At 45.0% G+C, this 20922-nt stretch overlaps 1 protein-coding gene and 1 long non-coding RNA gene across 11 annotated transcripts in view; one reads left to right on the top strand and one right to left on the bottom strand.

The window, feature by feature from the left end:
- Nucleotides 1–451: 451 nt before the first annotated feature.
- On the bottom strand, nt 452–5483 carry LOC132384675 (uncharacterized). Of its 2 annotated transcripts, XR_009508980.1 has the most exons (3): nt 5358–5397; nt 5070–5231; nt 452–4484 (listed from the first exon to the last, which is right to left on the bottom strand). It is a non-coding gene; the product is annotated as an uncharacterized LOC132384675 (long non-coding RNA). The 2 variants fall into 2 exon arrangements; XR_009508979.1 differs by having other exon boundaries at nt 5070–5483.
- Nucleotides 458–20922, top strand: part of LOC132384674 (RNA-binding motif, single-stranded-interacting protein 2-like) — a 226800-nt gene continuing 206335 nt past the window's right edge. For 3 of the 9 annotated variants that reach the window (XM_059956024.1, XM_059956017.1, XM_059956025.1), the window contains exon 1: nt 10573–10683. In XM_059956024.1, the coding sequence (XP_059812007.1) occupies nt 10588–10683 (96 nt within the window). In that variant the 5' untranslated portion in view covers nt 10573–10587. Of the gene's footprint in view, nt 3177–5598; nt 5808–8365; nt 8634–10572; nt 10684–20922 lie in introns of those variants that run through there. The other 6 variants (XM_059956023.1, XM_059956022.1, XM_059956021.1 and 3 more) reach the window with 3 other exon arrangements.

Below are 20922 nucleotides of genomic sequence, written 5' to 3'. Positions count from 1 at the left end.
TAGAGGAGCCCATGGCTGCTGATTGTTAGGACAAGGTTTATTTATAAAGCTTTGGGATTTGCATCACCTGACCTTTCCTAATGATGACTGTGAACAAGCCATAGCCCTAACAAGCTAATTAAGGTCTGAGACCTTGGTAAAAGTTATCTGAGAGCTCAAATCTCTTGTGGTGCCCAAACTTTTGCATGGTGCTTCTTTCCTTTTTTTTCCACTCTAAAGTTGTACAAAACAAAAATAATACACTAATCTTGTTTAAAATGTTGAAAAGAATGTGTCATCTTTAACCTTATGACTTTTGGACATCAATTCATCTTCTACTCACTTAACTACTCACAGTAACAGAAATTTTCACCAGGGGTGCACAAACTTTTGCATGTCACTGTATATATTCATTTTGATGAAACACAGTAAGCACAAACAACACAAAAAAAACCCACAATAAGTAACATGATTGGATCTGGAGTAACAATCATTTTATTGTCCTTTACACTTGTGTACTAAAGAATTACAGTAAACTACCTTGAATCTTGAATACATGGTTTATTAGTATAGCAACAATATGATCAATTTGCATTACAGTGGACTTTTTTGTTTTTTCATAATTTATATTTTTTTCTGTGAATGTTGTGTCTCTGATGCTCTGTGCCTGTGATGAGGCGATAAGTGAGTTTTTCATTGTATCTGGGCACACATGTACTTGTGCAGATGACAATGAACTTGACTTCGACTTTGCTCATATTTCTCTTCCAATCAGTTCTCTGAAGTTGCAGTGTGGTATGTGGCCATGTTATCTTACTTCATTGTCAAATATCCTTACTTCTGTGGCAATCAGTTCCCTGGAATTGTTCTCATGTCAGCTAAGCTCATCCAAATTTGTCTGCATTATGAAAGATAAAGTGTTCCTGTTCAATGGATAAGGCAAGTTTGAAGGCATGTGGGCCAAACGTGGGAAAATAGGCATCTTGGACAAAGTTGGTCTGTTTCTGTGCTGCATAACTCTTTGCTTCTCTATGACTATCTAACGATGAGTATAATCACAGCTTCCACTTCGCTGTTGTGGTGTGATTTAGAAAGGAGGATTTGTATTTCTGTAACATCATTCATAACTCCAAGCACTGTACAGATAGTGAAGTGTATTGTTGCTGTAACGTGGGAAACAGAGCAATCAAGTTTACACGGCAACTCCCATAGATAACAACATGACCAGGACTTGGAGAGCCTGTTTCAGTGATAGGTAAAAGTTATGTTCCCTGATCTTCTCTGAGTGAGTACCTTGGGATTCTTTGCAACTATCTGTGAGGTGAGACAAATTTAACACTGCATCTGAAGGTAACACCTGTGACACTGTTGTGCTGAAGTACAGGGTAGATTTCATTGCATGCATTCTCTACATTACCATTTCAAAAGCATTTCATTGGCTGCAGTGCACCTTGTCACATCCTGAGACCAAGAAAGTCACCACACAAATGTGCATTCTGGCTCAAAGATGAGAGTTTCACCAATGAAGCCACAGATGTTACAAATGATTTAAAGTTAAATCGCATATACCAAACAGTATATCTCTACTGAGAACAAATAAATGTACGTATATATACCATATGTGTACATAAGATTTCCTTCATATAAACTTCCAGCCCAATGCAGAGGGTGCTCCTTTTCAGTCAGGGAAATAAATGGGCTGCTTATGCCCTCTCCGCTGAATGTAAAAGTCTAATGGCACCATCCTGAAGAAAAGTAGGGTGGTTATCATAAAGAGTGCTGGAATCTTTCAACTGGTCAGGCAGTATCTTATGGAAAGAAAATCAGAATTAATATTTCAGATCAAAGACCTTTATGTCTCCCACTTATCTCAACAGTGCTAAGGCCAAGAAGGTTGAGAGTTTCATGTTCTCGGGAGAGAACATTGTCAATAGCTTGTCCTGGTCCAACCATGTAGATTCTATGGCTAAGAAGCTAACCGATGCCTCTGCTTCCTCAGTAGGCTAAAGAATTTTTTATCTGTGTACCCTATCATAATGGCCTGGTAGAGCATCTGCTCAGTCGATTAATGAAAAAAATTGCAGAGTTTCATCTATCACCTGGTGGTTCTCTCTCCCCTTCCCCCACCTTTTAAATCTACTCCTCAGTTTTTTTTCTCCAGTCCTGCTGAAGGGTTTTGGCCTGAAGCATCAACTGTACTTTTTCCCAAAGATGCTACCTGGCCTGCTGAGTTCCTCCAGCATTTTGTGTGTGTTCCCCTTCATGGACTCTGCCTACACTTCTTGTTGCCTTGGTGAGCAGCCAACATAATCAAAGACCCCGTCTGACCCAGATATTCCCCACTTCCATCGAACAGCAGATATAAAGGCCTGAAAACATGTATCACCAAGCTCAAGGATAGATTCTATCCCACTGGGCTCTTCCCTAGTATGATAAGATGTACTCTTGACCTCTTAGTCACCCTTACATCTTATTGGCTACCTGCATTGTACTTTCTCTATAATTGTAACACTTTATTCTGCATTCTCTTATTGTACTACCTCAATGCACTGATGTATTAAAATTATCTGTATAGATGGTATGCAAAACAAAGCTATTTGACTGTACTTCAGTAAATGTGACAATAATAAACTAATTCAGCAATTCAATTTACCAATTTATCTTATTCATTAGTTTCTCTCTCCATAGATGCTGCCTGACCTATTGAATATTTCCATAATTTACTGGGTTTGTTTCAGACTAACAGTGTCTGTAGTTTGTTGGTTTTTAAGGGTGGCTATTGGCACTGCCCAGCACAATTATTGCTCCTTGGTCACAAAATAAAACAGATTATCTGACCGTTTCATAATTTGCTGTTTGTGGGAGCTTGCTGTGCATAATAGGCCCGCTTTAATGTCTCTCGCACAATGGGGACCACCATGTCAGAGGCATTTCACTGGATGCAGAGTGCTTCGGAACATCCCAAAAGGCGGTATAAAGATAAAAGTCTGTCTTTTCAGAAAGCACAGATCAACGTGCACTAGGACCTAGTGGCGATAGAACTTGTGCTCGGTCCCAGTTCAGTCCATTTCCAACTTCCCGTCCTGACGTCAGCCTGCTCCTTTGGCTCAGGTTTGACATTAAAAAGAAAAATGCTGCTGTCGGTGCCACGGGCAGGATTTAGTCCGTATCCCTATTCTAACCGTTCATCAAAGAAGGTAAAAAAAAAGCAAGGCTGGTTCACATGATTGCGATCTTTGCTGCGGGGCTCTAATGTGTTGGGGTAGCGTTGAGAAAGTGAGTGGGTGGAGAAATTGTACGGGTATCTTGTGGGCTCGGTTTATGTCCCTGCCTCAGCACTTTAAGAACACTTTCAAAATATGTGTGATCTCCTTTGGCGCCGTAGCAGAAACTCAGAAGAGAGATTGGCTTGTTTTTGTATGTGTGCGTTCTAATTTACAAACAAAAAGTGGGAGATAAAAGTTTCTACGAGTCTCGCCGAGCCCACTGGGGACTCGCTTCAACTCCAACGTGCAGACTGTGATTTAATATTAGTGATTCGTTTCAATAGAAAAGAGGGAGGTTGTGGGGAAAGGTGGTCGGTGGTGGTTTGAGAAGCGATTGGAGAACTGGAAGTATTTGTTGTGGTTTGCTATTTCTAGTAGGGCCCACAATGAGCCGTGGCGTGCAGAGAGGAAAAGGGGGCGATTGATGGCAGGAATCAGCCCGAGCGAGACTGGGCCATGTTCAACATGTATCGCATTAACAAACGGCGGTGGGGTGAGGGGGGGGGGGAAAGCAGGAGGGGGTGGTTGAAATAAACCGTACTGGTTTGTTTAAATACAGTCATATCGAAAGTATCCAGTTGCACAAACGCATTCCTTTCTTGCGTTGGGATGAAGGGAGGGCTCTTTTAAAAAAACGTTTACTATGTTTTGATTAAATCATTCAATCCTTTACCAATGCAACACGTTCTTTTTTTTTAAAAAGCGGGTAGGTTTTTTTTGAAGGGGGTGGAATGGATCAGGCGATCAGGCTTCAATCAGCGGTTTAAAAAAGCCATCAAGAATGAATATTTTGGGGTTGGAAGCATTAAGGTTCTGGGTATGTTTCCCCCACTGAGTTGTTGGCTGGTTTCATTCTGTATCTCCGTGACCCCGTCGGTTTGCGTGTTGATTGACCGGCCGCTGATGGTTGCTCGGGAAGCGGAGAGGGAGGGGATATTGATTGCTCTACCTTCCCTTCGAGGCACGTGACCTATTTTCTGGGGGTTTGGGGAGCGTAAGTGGGCGTGTTGTGCAGTTTGTGTGCAAAATTAGACCCCTTTGGTGTCGGGATCGCAATGCATGTAGTAGTTCCCACAGTGCGGGCTTCTGCTCGGTTCACGACTGACCGATCAAGTTTAATGTGAGAATCCTGTCCCTCTCTTTCGAATTGGCGCCAGCATGTAATGTACATTCAACATGAAATCCCATGTTTAAACACGGGGACCTGTTCCACTTGGCTCTCTATTCGCACGTTTCAACCTGGGAATCGGGAGGGGGGGGGGGGGGGAGAGAGAGAGATTTCTTTTAATGCCCGCGACTTTCGTTTCATTCTGACTCTTGGCAGAGGGGTCGTGGTTGGGGGAAGATGAGGCCATCTCTCACTGTGGGAGTTCGGGGTGACTATAATTGGATTTCCACTGACACATTTACCTGGCTTCTCAAGACCGGAATATGCATAAGAAAGCAACAATCTTCTAATTTGTTGGCTGGTTCAATTATTTTAGTCCAGTCCAGACTTTACCTGGAATAAATTTAGGACCGTTAAGACCGTAAATTAAGCACAATATATTGTTTTTGGGGGGTGCACGTTTTTATTTAATTAAAATAAAATATCTCCTTTTGGATTAGCTAATCATTTAATCCTTACAACTAGTTTGAAACATTAATGCCTTCCTACTGTTGAAAGTGCCCCTCCACCTCAGTCGTGTGTGTATGTGTGTCGGGGGGGGGGGGGAGATTGCTGAGAGTGTGGGACAAATAATCCTCGTTGAAATTTCACCTTTTTAAAAGGTGAAGGTTTCAGGTAGCCCCCCACCCTTCAAGCCCCCCTGCCCCCTTTCGAACCTTCAAAAGCCCTCGCTTAGTCCCACGAGTTTCTTCCATGTATCTTTTAGCACTTCTGAAGTGGCGCCGGTTGACAGATTCACACTATATTTGTTTAGACCATGGAGTCACTCGGCGGCTCTGTCTTCACACAAGCACTCGGGAAAAAACTTCAGCGTCCTCCTGTAACAAACGCAATAAAAGCAGAATCGGGTGAAAAGCACGCAGTGGTCAATTATAAACACCCTAGACATTTTAACGTATAAGAAAAAGAACAAAGAAGAAACCGGGGGTATAAAATCATGTCACTTTTCCATATTCTCAGTAGATGTGTTAAAGTTGAACTCCTGTCTGGAAATGACACAGATCAACCTGTTTTTCATCCGTTTATAACGTTGGGAGTGGGGGCGGGCGGGCGAACTATGTTGCAATAGTGGGGTCAATGCGGTCACAGTTCGGGTCGAATTGGTGTGAGGTGGTTGAGCTGTAACTGAGGTTAATCTGACACGGATTCCCGGAGAGATTGGAACAAAGGTTCTGTGTTAATAGGTGCGAGAAATTATATACAGAACAAACTACACAGAACCCGGCTGTCCTGCCCCGCTAGTCTGTGCTATAGTTCGAACTCGTCACGAATCTCTTCCCAGTCAATTTACCTTAATTTAGCCTTCCAAAAGTAAGTTTATGAGTTCCCTTGCTGCTGTACGTGTTCTGCACACAGATGAAGCAGAGATGTATGATATATACAACATAACTTTAGTAAGTATATATAGCTCTATGTTTTGCTAATCGTGATTTTACCCTGTCGGTAACAGGCCATTGTATCTGGGTTCAGAAATTCTATTTTTCAGGACGGAGCTCCCTAACGCCGCCTCGTGAACGGCAGATATGTATGTGCGCTCGTTACATTGATACTCAGAAGTGTTTGTCCTGGCAGTGAGGATTTAGCGTGTTCTCCAAAAGGAAAAACGATCCTTTTCCTGCACTTTCATGCTTAGTTTAGCATTTGCGTCCATTCCAAGCGAGACAACCCCTACACTACATGTTTAGAGAGACTAAAAGGCGAGATATTATTAACTTATTTGTTCGTCGTTGTTAGCAAAAATCACATTACATTAAGAAACAATGGCATTTGATTGGAGCCTGGCATTTTGAGAGACGCGCTTTACTTCCATTGAGAAAGGGGTTCAGGTGACTGTTAGTCAGTTTGTGGTTTCACCCGGAGGAGCGAGTTTCCAAATGAAAGTCTGGGTGTGGGGCATGGACCGGAGGAAAGTTTTAAGGGGGTGGCTGCAATTGGGGAAGATGGGCATTATTGCTTGTTGTAAGCGGCGGTGCATTCCAGAGGTGAGCGGTTCAAGAGTTCGCCCAGCAGTAGGAGTGGAGAATTTGAGGTCTTGTTCCCTGGGGAAATTGCGCTATGGGTAGGAAATAAAGGTCATGTCTACTGTTGAATAATAAAAAAATACAAGGTTGCCCGTAAAAGGAACTCCCATTGACTGAGACACCTTGATCACTTTTTTTTGTCCCTTGGCGGAGAGGTTCCATTCACCGATTTACAACGACGGCGAAATGGTGGGGATAAGAATAAGTCCGGATTGTTTCTTACTCGAGATTCTGTGGAGTAAAAGTCGGCGAATAGTTGCAATTGGGTTTTAAATTCGCGGGAAGTTAGCCTGACTGCGGCAAAAAAAAATCAAAAAGACGACCGAGACACGAAAGGGGGAGAAACCGCAATGTTATCCCAACTGACTGAATTAGAAACTATTAAGACAAGTTGTTAACCGGGCTCGGACACTTTCGTTGCAATCTCCCCATTCCCTTGCTGTTTAATTATTGATCTACAAAAGCATCTTCCTCAGTAAAATATCCTACGCTTTTCCTGCTAGTGTGTTAAGTGCATTTAAATCGTTGTTAAGTCTTGTTCTCGGTGGTTTTAATAATGTTCTGATGCCATTAGCTGTGCTTTTCGTTCGCGATTGGAATTCGGTTTCAGGGGATCTTGTGGATTTAGTCTTTATTAGCGTGATGTGTTGATGATTGGGGTGAGTGGGGATTTGGTGAAATCTGTTGTTCGGAAGAGATGCAAACCTGTCTCGACCCGTTGCTCCCGCTGGATGTAAGATATGTGTGCGTGTGCGGAGAGAAGGGTGTGCGTTAGCAATAGTGCGGGAAGGGGAAGAGAGAGAGAGAGAGAGAGAGAGAGAGAGAGAGAGAGAGAGAGAGAGAGAGAGAGAGAGAGAGAGAGAGAGAGAGAGAGATGTGAGAGGGAGGTACACGTTTTTCACAGGCACACTAAGAGGGATCTGGACAGGCACTTGAATGAGCACAGCATAGAAGAATATGGAGCAAATGCAGGCAAGCGGGATCCGTAGCAGTGGTCAGCATAAACAGTGGTCCGAAGGACCTGTTTTTATGTTGTATAACTCTGTGACTGAGGAGAGCTTTTGTATTAAAGTGTGCGTGAAGGAAGATGAAGAAGTGTGTTTGTGTCAAAGCAAAGCAAAGAATTGCGTGAAAATGTGTCTGTGTGTCAGAGGGAGATAGTGTATTCTGAGAGTGTGCATTTGTGAAAGTGAGTTTAACAGCGAGGAAAGATATTGTGGATGCCAGGTATGAGTGTGAAAGAGTGAAAGTCAATTTGTGACAGTGCATGGATGAGGAAGAGAAGGTAGATGAGTGTATGTATGTGTGTGAGAGAAATTGAAACGTGTGCGTAAGCGGGCGAGAGAGGGACATGGAAGTGTCTGTTGTTTCTGGCGATCAGGGTGGCCCAAGGAATAGCCTTCCCGGGGTGCAGAAGAAATGGCCGCTGAATCATTCAGTATGTGCTTTTGCGTAGTCACACAAGCATCGTTTAAAACTTGAAGGTCCCGCGGGTCTGTATGTGTGTGTGCGTGTTTCTGACTGGCGGTCTGGTTCCACAGATTTAATCTCAAAGAATTTCTGGCATGCGAAGCAGAGACATTGCTATGGGTAGGTGGGGGAGTGCATTGGTGCAACGGGAAGATCTAAGAGCCACATACCCACGACTCATTTCGCCAATGAAAGATATCGCCCAGGCCATGGGACTCTGCATGGCACTAACAGCAGGCGAGCGATGTGACAGCAGCCGTTCTTCACGACAGGTTTTCAGGTGTCACGTGCCTCCCCGACGTCCCTCCCCTTGCTCCACTCGGAGTGGCTGAGCCTGAAATTGAAGGCAACTGCAAGTTTTGTAGCAAATCTAAAGCGCGGGAGGAGCCTCGGGGACTTTCTCCCACCCCAACCCCCACCCAAATGCACCCAACCCGTTCTCGATTCACTTGATAAAAAGCTGGAGAGGGCAGTCATCCGGAGCATTCGGCAGATGCTCTTACCCTCGCTCCCTTCCTCCCTACCCCTATCCCTCAGAACAAAGTCCATATTCCCAGACCTGGTTTTAATTCGAGGTACCTTACACTACTGAGGGTATTTCAACCAGAACCTGGGATAGGAGTAGTCGAGGAGAGCGGTGTGAGTATGTGGGTACAGCAGGCATCGGGATGGGACGGTGTAATATGGCACGGCGCAGTCCTTTCAAACGTCCTGATAAGAACGAAGCAGGTAGGTAACAGCCGTTTCACCTTGTCAGTTTTTGCGCCGTTATTATCATGCCATTGTATTGGCGTGCCTTGTGATGCTTTCAAGCTGCGATGAAGTCTGTATGGCTGTCGGTGTCGCGGTATTCAATGCTTTCTTGCTTTTATATATATATATATATACACACATACACACACACACACACATATATATATATATATACACACACACACACATATATATACACACACACACACACACACACACACACACACACACACACACACACACACACACACACACACATATATATATATATATTGCTTGTGTATATATGTAAGAGTAATTCCCGCGACTGATCCCTCCCACTGGACCCCCAGCAACTGTCCGCAGCGCGGTCCGTTTCCTGACCGGTGTACATGGTCCACTTTGCGCCCTACGCTTTGTCGAGTGTCAGCCGCCAACTTTTAACTGCTTTGATTTTCCAGAGAGAAGTTCTCGGGTCATGTTGGGGTCTGTTGCCATGTTGATACACTGTATGGTGTGTTGGGCCGAATGTGTTACTTTTCCACGTGGTATGTTAGTGCAGTTTACAGTTTGCTGCAGTACCTGTAAGCCGGCGTCCAGCATTTGCTGTGGCATGCATTTTGTTAATGCGGTGAGTTATATGTGGTTTGTGCCATTCAATTTTGTTGGTTCAATGCATTATATGTTGCATTGGTGCAGTGTGTATTGTATCCTATTGCTCCACGTGTTCTGTAACTGGCACATGCCACACTAATGTGGACGATGTTGCATTCATATCACCTGTGGTACATTGACATGGTGTTGGTAATGTCGGTGTATTGCAGGGTGTGTTGCGTTAGCATCATAAATGCCCTTCTGACGTGATATGTGGAACTGCCACCGTGAAAGGTATGTTAGTGCCTTAAGTTCCCTTATATCAATGTTGGAGCAATAAATACATTGGAGTGGCTAACGGCACGTTGGTCTGCTGTTCACATTGCATTAATGTTGCACATGTTTTAGTCTGAATGGTTTAGTTGTGCTATTGTCTGACTACAAATTGTGTCATTGTGCTGTACATGACATTGTTGTAGCTGGCGTAATATCTACAATGCAGAACTCTCGACTATCCAAGCTTAGCAAGGTCTCTTCAAACAAAAATCTTGATCATGTAATTTTATTATCAGCTGGGAGAGAGCATAGGTAGTTCACCTGGTGAGATTACAGGAGAGGCCTCTTCACAACTCACTTCCAACTGGTAAAGGAGTTTAAATTTCCCGAGCGGTTATCTCAGCGCTGTTTAATCTCAGACGACCTCCCTTTGATCCTGAAGTAGCCTTTTGTTGTCGAACAGTTGCAGTTCAAAGAGATTTTGGCTGGATTTGAAGTAAGCCTGTTATTACTTTCCTAAAAGTATACATTTTTTCCTTGAGGGTAACATTTCTATAAATGTCATAAGCTGAAAGCACTTCGGCAGGTTATAGAGTAGACGCTGCTTATCCAAAACTTTGCAGAGGGCTGGCCCGCCACTGTAGCATCCAGTCATTGTCTGCTCTTGCATGTCTTAGATACAGTGAAAAGAGGAGAGCATTAAACCAACGGCATTTGTTAACTTGACCAAGTGCATGTGTTCCTGTCAGTTGTGGCTCCTTGTCCCTTGTTTAATTGTTCCCTGAGTCATCTGCGATTATATTCTACTTGTGTCTCATTATCCGTCCAATATCAGAAGGTTGTAGGTTCTAAGACCCAATTCAGAGTCCTAAGCCTCTATCATGCATAAACACTCTCTAGAACAGTACAGTGGTTAGTGCTTTCAGAGTGAGATCCTCTGCAGTAGATTTTATGAAGAGTGATGCTTGTACCCTCACCAACATTCACTCCTTGGTAAACCCTTCTCTTTAAATAATCTGGTCCACAGGTTATCAAATCCACAAGGTAGTGGTGAAGTTCGAAGCCACTTTTCTGGGCCAAGATGGTGGCAGAGAAACCGTTAATGTCAAGTGGGGTCCTGCAAAAAAAAGAGAGGGTTATGGACATCTTGCTGTTTGTGGGATCTTTCTGTGCACAGGTTTGCAGCTTTTCCTGACTTACTGCAGCTTTGATAGAGAGATCTAAAACGTGATGCCAGCCGTACTAAAAATCTTGCCTGGAGCGAGACAGAGAGAGTGTGTGTCTGAGAGAGAGAGGGAGGGGTGGCAAGAGTGTGAGGGGGACAGGGGGAGACAGAAAGAGAGACAGATGGACAGAGACAGTGAGCCATAGGGATTGAGAGTGAGGGGCGGGAGACAGAATGGGGGAGAGAGAGAGAAAGAAAGAGAGCTGTCCGTGTATAGGAGACAAGAAATGGGCTTGTGTCTTTCTGTAATCAGGGAACAGATCACATGAAGGCTCTCATCTGTGGCGGCGCTGGTAGATGCCTTGAGCTGGAGATGGCACTTCGTGAGCTCTCAAGGTCTGGTATTGCAGAACCTGAGATGTTTCTTTCTACCTCACTCCCCCCAAGATTGTCCAGCTTTTCTCTTGTGTCATTTGCCTTCATTTCCCCATTGTCTTTACCTTGGAGCCTGGCTCCTCAGGACTGAACCCTGCAAGGATCTGCCTCAAGGCAGCTGCTTATCTGGGTCTAAGTCCAGCGAAGAGGTGGAGAAGTGGATCCACAGGTGAAAGCCCAGGCTTGGGTGAATCAGACCAATTGAGTACCTGTTGCAGCCATTGAGCATCGGAAAGAGTGTAGCTGGCCATCTCCAGGCTCCTTCTGTGCCTTGGATGTCAAGCTCAGCAAATCAGTGTTCATCGATGAAGCTGCAAGACACATGCAATAAGCGTGTAATCAGGAGGTAAATACCTTAATGTGAGTCAGACTTGCCATATAACCCCAAGGTCAGTCCAACATGTTTTTCACTGCATAAGCTTATTGTTGCTTGGCAGAACAGATGCTGACAGTGACCTCAGCAACATTTTGGCTCTCTTCATTGACATCTGTTCTCTCTCTCTCTCTCTCGCCACACTCATGAACACACTCAAAATGCACAGACTCACTTATGCATGCAGACACACAAAGTTGCAAACACATAGACAGAAAAATAATGCAAAGTAAAACTTGCACACATTGCCGACACATGCACGTTCACACACACGCACTAGAGTGCACTCATACTCGTGCACATACATCAAAAGTACAAACGCTACACACACGCTTAAATCTGTGGAACCAGACCGCCAGTCAGAAACACACACACACACATACAGACCCGCGGGACCTTCAAGTTTTAAACGATGCTTGTGTGACTACGCAAAAGCACATACTGAATGATTCAGCGGCCATTTCTTCTGCACCCCGGGAAGGCTATTCCTTGGGCCACCCTGATCGCCAGAAACAACAGACACTTCCATGTCCCTCTCTCGCCCGCTTATGCACACGTTTCAATTTCTCTCACACACATACATACACTCATCTACCTTCTCTTCCTCATCCATGCACTGTCACAAATTGACTTTCACTCTTTCACACTCATACCTGGCATCCACAATATCTTTCCTCGCTGTTAAACTCACTTTCACAAATGCACACTCTCAGAATACACTATCTCCCTCTGACACACAGACACATTTTCACGCAATTCTTTGCTTTGCTTTGACACAAACACACTTCTTCATCTTCCTTCACGCACACTTTAATACAAAAGCTCTCCTCAGTCACAGAGTTATACAACATAAAAACAGGTCCTTCGGACCACTGTTTATGCTGACCACTGCTACGGATCCCGCTTGCCTGCATTTGCTCCATATTCTTCTATGCTGTGCTCATTCAAGTGCCTGTCCAGATCCCTCTTAGTGTGCCTGTGAAAAACGTGTACCTCCCTCTCACAACACACACACACACACACTCACACACACACACACTCACACACACACACACACTCACACTCACACGCACACACACACACTCACACACACACTCACACACACACACACTCACTCACACACTCACACTCACACGCACACACACACTCACACACACACACTCACTCACACACACACACACTCACTCACACACACACACTCACACACACACACTCACACACACACACACTCACACACACACTCACACACACACACACTCACACTCACACGCACACACACACTCACACACTCACACACACACTCACTCACACACTCACACTCACACACACACACACACTCACACACACACACTCACACACACACACACACACTCACACGCACACACTCACACACACTCACTCACACACACACACACACACACACACTCACACACACACACCCTCATCCCAGTGTTCTCTGCCCACAATCCTGCAACACCATCACCTCACCAACTTCAGACTTTTCCGCAACCTCGCCCCTTGCCTGCCTCTGTAAGCTCCAGTCCTCCATCCCTCGCCTTTATTCCCTCCGTTGTGGCCTCCTGGTTTAAATCACTCCACCATTGTCAGCCATGCCTTTGCCTTCCAAGTCACTAAGGATTAGAGTTATTCCTGCCGCTGCCTGTAAGGAGTTTGTACGTCCCCCTGTGACTGCGTGGGTTTCCTCTCACAGTCAAAAGACTCACAGGTTTGTAGGTTAATTGGTCACCTGTGCGTGATTGGGTGGGATGAAAGGGCCTGTTACTGCATTGTGCCCCCAAATAAATAAATAAATAAATAGATAGACAGACAGACAGCTAGATTCTTTTCACACCCATCTCACTCTCCCTCCCCAAACTCTGTTATTATACGCACGCTGGAACCTGCTTCTTCACATAAGCGTTTGGTCACTTATTTTAACGTCTTGCTTGGCGGGGCGTCACTTCCCCTGCAACACTTTGGGACAGAAGCCAGTGTTTTGGTACAAGTTATGCCACATATTTGCACTAGGAAACTGGTTGAGGAGCCTGCTGTTATACAACATCTGGGCCCACAAGTTGGCGATGCACCAAGCTGGAGAAGGCAATCAATAGCCATGAAGCCATATGTATGGCTGTACTGACATTTTGGGAGAGGGTAGGAAGATAATTGATTTGACATCAGTACACTCTGTACTGAAGGAAGACTAAGTTCCTGCGACTTAACCAAAGAATGTTGTTTGAAACTGTACCCCTTCATTAAAGGATTCTTTGTGTACTCCAGCCTAATAAATGTTGAGCTGATTATGAGTACTCCGTGAGTAATGCTGACATCTGCGCTGCTTCGTGGCCCTGTGGATTGGCTCTCGTTTCAGGAAGCAAAGCATGATGGGGTGGATTTCTGGAGGTGTTGTCAGTTGACCCCCAGCTCCAACTGACCCTGTCCTGTCTTTCTGTGGCCAATTAGAACACAGTGGGCTGTGGTACCTAACTCCCTGTACCTGTCACAGGTTGATAGGGTCGTTAAGAAGGCATGCTTGCCTTTATTAGTGGAGGTATTGAGTTCAGTCAGGAAGTTATGTTCCAGCTTTATAAAACTCTACTTGGGCCATACCTGGCATACTGGTTGCCCCATTATGGGAAAGATGTCAAGGCTTTGGAGAGGGTGCAGAAGAGGTTTACCGCGATGCTGCCGGGATTAGAGGCTCGGCAAGCTAGGGTAGTTTTCAATGGAGCACTGGAGGCTGAGGAGAGATCTGATAGATACTTGTAAGATTTAGAGGCATTGATAGAATAGCCAGACCATATCTTTTCTCCAGGGTTGAAATATCTTAAGACCAGGGGACATGCACTTAAGGTGAGAGGAGGTCATTTCAAAGGAGATGTGAGGGACAGATTTTTTACGCAGAGGGGGGTGGGTGCCTAGAATGCACTGCCTGTGGTGGTGGTAGGGGCAGATACATTAGGGACTATTAAGAGACTGTGTCTGGAATGATACAGACATTGTGCAGGCAGAAGAGATTAGTTGACCATTTGATTATTATTTTAATTAGTCTGGCACAACATGTGGGCCAAAGGGCCTTTTCCATGCTGTGGTTTTCTACGTTCTCTGGTACTTGACTGGCCAAAACTGGCACCCCTAAGGGTTTACACCCTGCCCTCCAGCCAGATGTTTCCACTGGATCTTAGGACTAAGGATAAAGGGAGAAGGAAATTTTTTTCAGCCAGAGGGTGAAGAATCTGCAGAATTAATTGCCACATAGGGCAGTAGAGACCAAGTCATTGTGTGTATTTAAGGCAGAGAATAAGAGGTTCTCGATTGGTGGGGGGGGGGGGTTAAGGGTTATAGGGAGAATGTGAGAGTTTGGGGTTCAAAAATAAATTACCATGATTGAATGGTGGAACAGACTTGATGGACCAAATGGCCTAATTCTGCTCCTTTATCCTGGTCATATGGATAAAGTTTATCACAAACTTCTGAGCTTTCTATGTTGATGAATACTTTCCTGGCTACAAGTACAGGTTCAGTGTCTTTAAAAGCAGGCTATTGGATGAGGGATTTTTCTTAAAATTAACCCAGTGGGCCCCTCAACAGGGTCCAGGAGGTTAACTGGATATTTGCGTTAACGAGCGGGTGTACCGGTGTACCTAATAAATCTTAAGAGAATATTACATCAGGGTGTCATCCTTTATCCCATGCGTATCTAGTAGTGCAGTCTCCAAATGCAACACACAAAATAAATTGCAGTTGTTCAGTGCACAGTGCAATCCCACAAACAGTCAGTGGTTGAGTCGCCTTTCTTGTAGAAAGCAGAAGGCTGAAGCCTGAGCTGATTGTACTCCTCAATGGATTTCTAATACTCAGTGGCTCCTTTATTAGGTACACCAGTACACCAGCTCGTTAATGCAAATATTCAGTCTGCCAATCATGTGACAGCAACTCAATCCATAAGAGCATGCAGGCGTGGTCAGGAGATTCAGTTGCTGTTCAGACCAAACATCAGAATGAGGGGAAGAAATGTGATCTAAGTGACTTTGACTGGGGAATGATTACTGATACCAGATTGGGGGAGGGTATCTCTCTCTTTGTGGGTAAGACTGGAACCAGGAGTCATAATGTGAACCTCAATTACAAATTGGTCAGGAATTGAGGACCATCTGCTTTCGAGGTAAGGGTGTTGATGAAAGTGGTTTGAGGCAATTAGCATAGATGAATTAAAGGCAGTGAATATGCAGTCAAACAAGGGAGAGTTGTGTTGATGACTTTGGATCAAGAGGGAATCGCGTTTTGTCCAGCCTTCCTCCTTCTACCCTCTGTAAACTGGAGTCACCCAGAAGTCCCAAATAGTACCAAGTCCCATTTGCACATCCCCCTATGCTCGCTCACTGACCCAATGGCTTGACTTCAAATTTGTTTGCATATCCCTCCATGGTCCCACCTCTTTGTAATCCCCTCCAGACATGGAAACCGGCCCTTTAGCCCAACTCATCCATGCTGACCTTGATGCTAGTCCCATTTGCCTTCATTTGGCCCCAGTCCTTCTAAACCTTTCCTATCCTTGTACCTGTATAAATGTATTTAAAATTTTCATATACCTGCTACAACCACTTCCTCTGGCAGTTCATTCCATATATGCATCATCCTCTATATGAAGGAGTTTCCTCTCTCACCTTAAACTAATGCCCTCTTGTCTTTGATTCCCTTTTCCTGGGGAAAAGGCTGTACATTCACCTTATATACCATCTCATGAATTTACACTCAGAGCAACCCTCAGTCTCCTATGCTCCAAGGACGGAAGCTGCATTCTGCTCAATCTCTCAGTATAATTTAGGCCTCAAGTCCTGGTAAAATCCTTGTCAATTCCTAGTCCTGCAGTCCTTTGAGGTCTCTTGTGTTCCCCTAGCCCTGGCCATTCGATCAGCATTGCTGCCCATACCCTGAACTCAACACCTATTCGATCATTCTTACCCTTCTACTTTGTTAAAATGCCTCTTAGACCATAGACCTATCTCAATACCTCCCTATGTGTCTTGGGTGTTGGAATAGGAGAGTGACGACATTGCCTTGCTGCTGTAGAAGGCACTGTATGGATAGATGAAGCAAGTGTTACTGTGAGGCTTGTGTGAACATGTACAGACCTGTTAAGCTGAATGACCTGTTTGTTCATTTGTAGCAACAAATCGACTATTTAGTTAAAAGGGAAATCTGTGGAGTTATGGGAACAAATTTTTATTCCAAAGGGACATCCTTGGACAGAATGATGGGTGATCAGGATGGAATCGGCAATAAGAGCGCATTGTCCAGAAACGCCCTTTTCCGTTGTACTAACCGAGCCATGATGTTGTTGCAATGTGTTCTACCGTGGTTCGGTCAGCGTCATTTTGCCAACGTCTCACCCTCCCAGAGGAATTTGCATCCATAGGAGAAAATAGACCCAGTATGTTGTATGGGGAAGATCCGTAGCAGTCCATATGAGCCTGGAAACTGGGCAAAGGAGGACCAGTCGCAAAGGGGGTAGGTGTTCTGCGGGAGATGGGTCAACATGGATGCCTGCAGATGATGTTACCAGGGGCAGGGGTAGGATGGATATGGGGCATAAAAGCCATTGAGGGGGGCTGTGATATTGGATTCATGGCTTTTGGGACTAGTTGCAGAAGGACTGGCTCTACAGCTACAGAGAGCAGTATGGAGAGGAAGGCCAGGAGAAGGCCCAGCCTGGCTAGAGTTCAGAGAGAAAGCATTGGAGAGAGTTGGTATAGTCAACCAAAGCCAAGTGACCCATCCTCATGAGCAACAGGGCTATCTTTTGTGCCAAAGATTTGGAACATGCATGTTGTTGGAAGGACCCCATCTTGACTGGCAAGCCCCCAATTTGGTGAGGATGCTGGCTGTGGATTTGGGAGGCATCCAAGAACTCTCAACAGGTGAGGAAGATAGGAGGTGGGGTGTTGGTTTAGGAGGATGGGAGGGTTAATCTTGGAACAGCATTAGAGAAGGACCTGAGGAGAGGGAAAGTTACTTAAATCAGGTGAGCCATGCTGGAAGGTAGGATTGATTTTTTTTAGCAAACTATCAAAGATTGATACCATTCCCATAATGTTTGGAAGGTAACCAATATATATTGTTATGTTATATTATGTTATGTGTCCAGAGCAGATGCACATTCGATCTTGGGATCAGGCTATTTTTCTTTCTCTTTAACTCCTCCACTTCATGTACTTGCTCATTTCATTTCAGTGGTTTCCTCAAAATAAAAGTAAACCATTCTGGCACAATACCAACATTTTAATGCTCCCATTTGATTGGTTCACTAAAATCTTCAGGCACATAGAGCTGCTAATTTACATGGGTGCCAGGTTTGTAACTAAGCTCATACCTGCCATTCAAAATGGCTTCCAGGAGGGACCACCCAGTTAAAATGGCTGCCAGATCAGTTGAGAACATTAGTTGCCCTTTAATTTTGGTCTCTCCCCCCACCCCCACCCGGTTTTAGACCTTTGTTACCGGGCCATTTGATTGATGGTTTGGCGGCCCTTGGGATCCTCTGCAAACTGTGGTACATAAACTTGTGGCGCGTTACGATTATGAAATCTGCTCCCTGGTGTGCAGCTAGGAATTCAGCACTTTGCCTTTCAGCAGTTTTTTTGCTGTGATGTCTTTCTCTTCCCATCCTCTGTCAGTGAGCTGTTGCTGTGCGCTGATTCAGAATGTTCTCATAGACACCGCTCTAATGGGGCATTACAAATGATAGTTACTGTTCTTTTCTAACAGACTTAGGCAGACATTTACACTTAACAGGCATTGCTTTTCCAATATGTGCAACTGAGGAATAGCATGATCCTGTCAATAATTGGGCAGGGGATTCCTGAATGAGGTGTACAGAATTTTGAAAGCTGTAGATAAGGTAGATAGTGAGGAACTTCTTCCCCCAATTTACCTCAATGTGACCTTTGAACCTTATTATCTGCCAACACTGCACTTTCTCTGTAACTGTAACATTTTATTCTGCATTCTGTTATTGCATTTCTGTTATACTACCTTGAGGTACTGATGTGACGAAACGATCGATACAGATGGCTTATTTTTCAATGTATCTCGGTACTTGGTACAATAATAAGCCAATTCCAATTCCAAACGGAGAGCATAGATTTAGAGTAAGAGGTAGGAGGTTTAGAGAGGATCCGAGGAAGAATTTTTACCTCAGAGTGGGCGTTTGGAATCTGGAACACATTGCCTGAAGGGGTGGTGGAGTCAGAGTCCCTCACAGCATTCAAGTAGTGCCTGGATGAGCCCTTGAATCACCAAGGATGTAAGGCAATAGACCATGTTCTGGTTAATGGGACACAGTGGGCAGAATGACTGTGCTGTATGATTCCACAGCTGTCCAACACACATAGTTTGCTGTTTATTTCTGTGTGCTCTTGGTGCTCTGGAAATGCAAAGCACACCTGCAGAGCAGAGGGTGGACCTAGCGTACGTGTTGGACATACCAGCCTATTCCTAGGAGTTACCCTAGAGCTGTTGGGAAAATTGTTGGATTGTGAAGCTGAGACACTGACTGTCAGAGTTGATGGTCAGAGCAGAGACGGCAAGAACCTTTCAGAATTGGTTTGTTAAATTGGACAGAGGTATAGGAACAGGGTGAGCACAGGGGTTAGATACTGTGTGGGGGAAGTTGCAGCCATTCCCCTGTAACTCTTAGTGGTACTCCTCGCTCAGAACTTTTAACACCGAGATGTTCTGAAACTATGAACATGTACAGGGTAGAGCATGGGCAGATTTGGGTTGTGTTTGGATGAACTCATTTCGAAAGGAATGCAGAGTAGGATGGATTAAGAAGGAATTTCTTCTCCCTGAGGTTCCATGACTCTTTGGAATTCTTTAGCCGAGAGTCATTGAACATATTCATGGGGATGATAAACAGACATTTGGGCTACAAAGGATTTGAGGGGAGAGAGAGGCAATGAGGCCAAGATTGAACGGCGAAACGGACTGTGGGCTCGTTCACTCCTGCTTCTGTTTTCTGTCTTCAGTTATTTATTTATTTCGCGGTACAGCCCGGTAACAGGCCCTTCCGGCCCAACGAGCCTGCGTCACCCAATTACACCCATGTGACCAGTTAATCCGTACATCTTTGGACTGTGGGAGGAAACTGGAGCACCGGGAAGAAACCCACGCAGTCATGAAGAGAGTGCACAAATTACTTGCAGACAGTGGCAGAATTGAACCTGGGTTATTGGTGCTATAATAGTGTTATGCTACCCAGTTCCTTGCCAGTACATAGCCTCTCCAAGAGCAAGCCTCATTTAGTGTCTCCTCGCTGGTGACACACGGTAACTGAACTCCTTTCAGACTCAGTCTGAACTACAGAGGATGGGGAGGAGGTCTGGCCCCTGCATATGTAGCACACGGGCCCACTGGTGTGTGGACACACCCTGGTGCTCGTGAACCAGATCTCTAGCTATGGGTAAATAGCTCTACCATCTTGTGGACAGCCTCAGGAGGGACAAAGCCTATGGGAGTAAACCCAGGCAGCAAATCTGGAGTGGAGCCCCGTTAGGCTGCTGGACGTCATTGACCATCCTTCCAGAAGCTCCTAAAAACGTATTGCTTCATAAGCTTTCCTTTGGCCTACACTGGCGAGGCCGAGAGAGGGATCTTGATGGCTGGGCATCTCAGGACCTCCGTACCGTCTGCCCAGGCTCGTGATGATGATCAACAACATCCATTGTCCTTTGAGACTGACGGATGCCAACCAACCACCACCCAGTTCAGGAGAATCTGGAGGTAATGTGTGTGTGTGTGTGTGAATGTGTAATATTGACATCTTGGCTTTTCATTCACAAGCTTACTTAAAATAATCCACATTTCATGCTGTTCATCACACCATGTTTGCAATATTAATTTCCCATCAGTTATCCTGTGAAGTGAATAGCTTCAAACCATTGGCATCGAGGTTGAAGGCTTCCTTTATATCCTCTCACTTTGCTCAATTGCCACGTAAGATGCCTTGGCATTGCCATTACTGATGCTGTCTGGCAGAAAGCAAGCGCTGATCACTGCCCCACGTAAGGCATCCGAGGGCTTCAAACCTTCTGAGAACTGGCATCAAATGTGGCACAGACCATAATCTACTGCTAATCAAGCCGGGTGGCACACTGGTAAGAGAATTCTGGGTGATGGGTGCATTTGGTTATGGGCCTCGGCTTACTCCAGATTCAGGAGTCACTGGGCAAACTTCTCAGTGGCAGTCTTTCATCACCAACTGAAGAGAGGGCAAATAGATTGAATCTAGGAGAAAACCAGCTCCTCCTCTTTATAAACAAACAACCAGGAATGATGGGCTGGCTCAATGGCTCAGCAGGTAAAGACACAGTCTCACAGCACCAGAGAATTAGATTCAATCCTGACCACTGTCCATGTGGAGTGTCAACATTCTCCCAGCG

Source organism: Hypanus sabinus, chromosome X1 (assembly GCF_030144855.1).
Source record: "Hypanus sabinus isolate sHypSab1 chromosome X1, sHypSab1.hap1, whole genome shotgun sequence".
NCBI lineage: Eukaryota > Metazoa > Chordata > Chondrichthyes > Myliobatiformes > Dasyatidae > Hypanus > Hypanus sabinus.
Note: the sequence above shows the minus strand (reverse complement) of the source record. Positions and strands in the feature narration are given on the sequence as shown.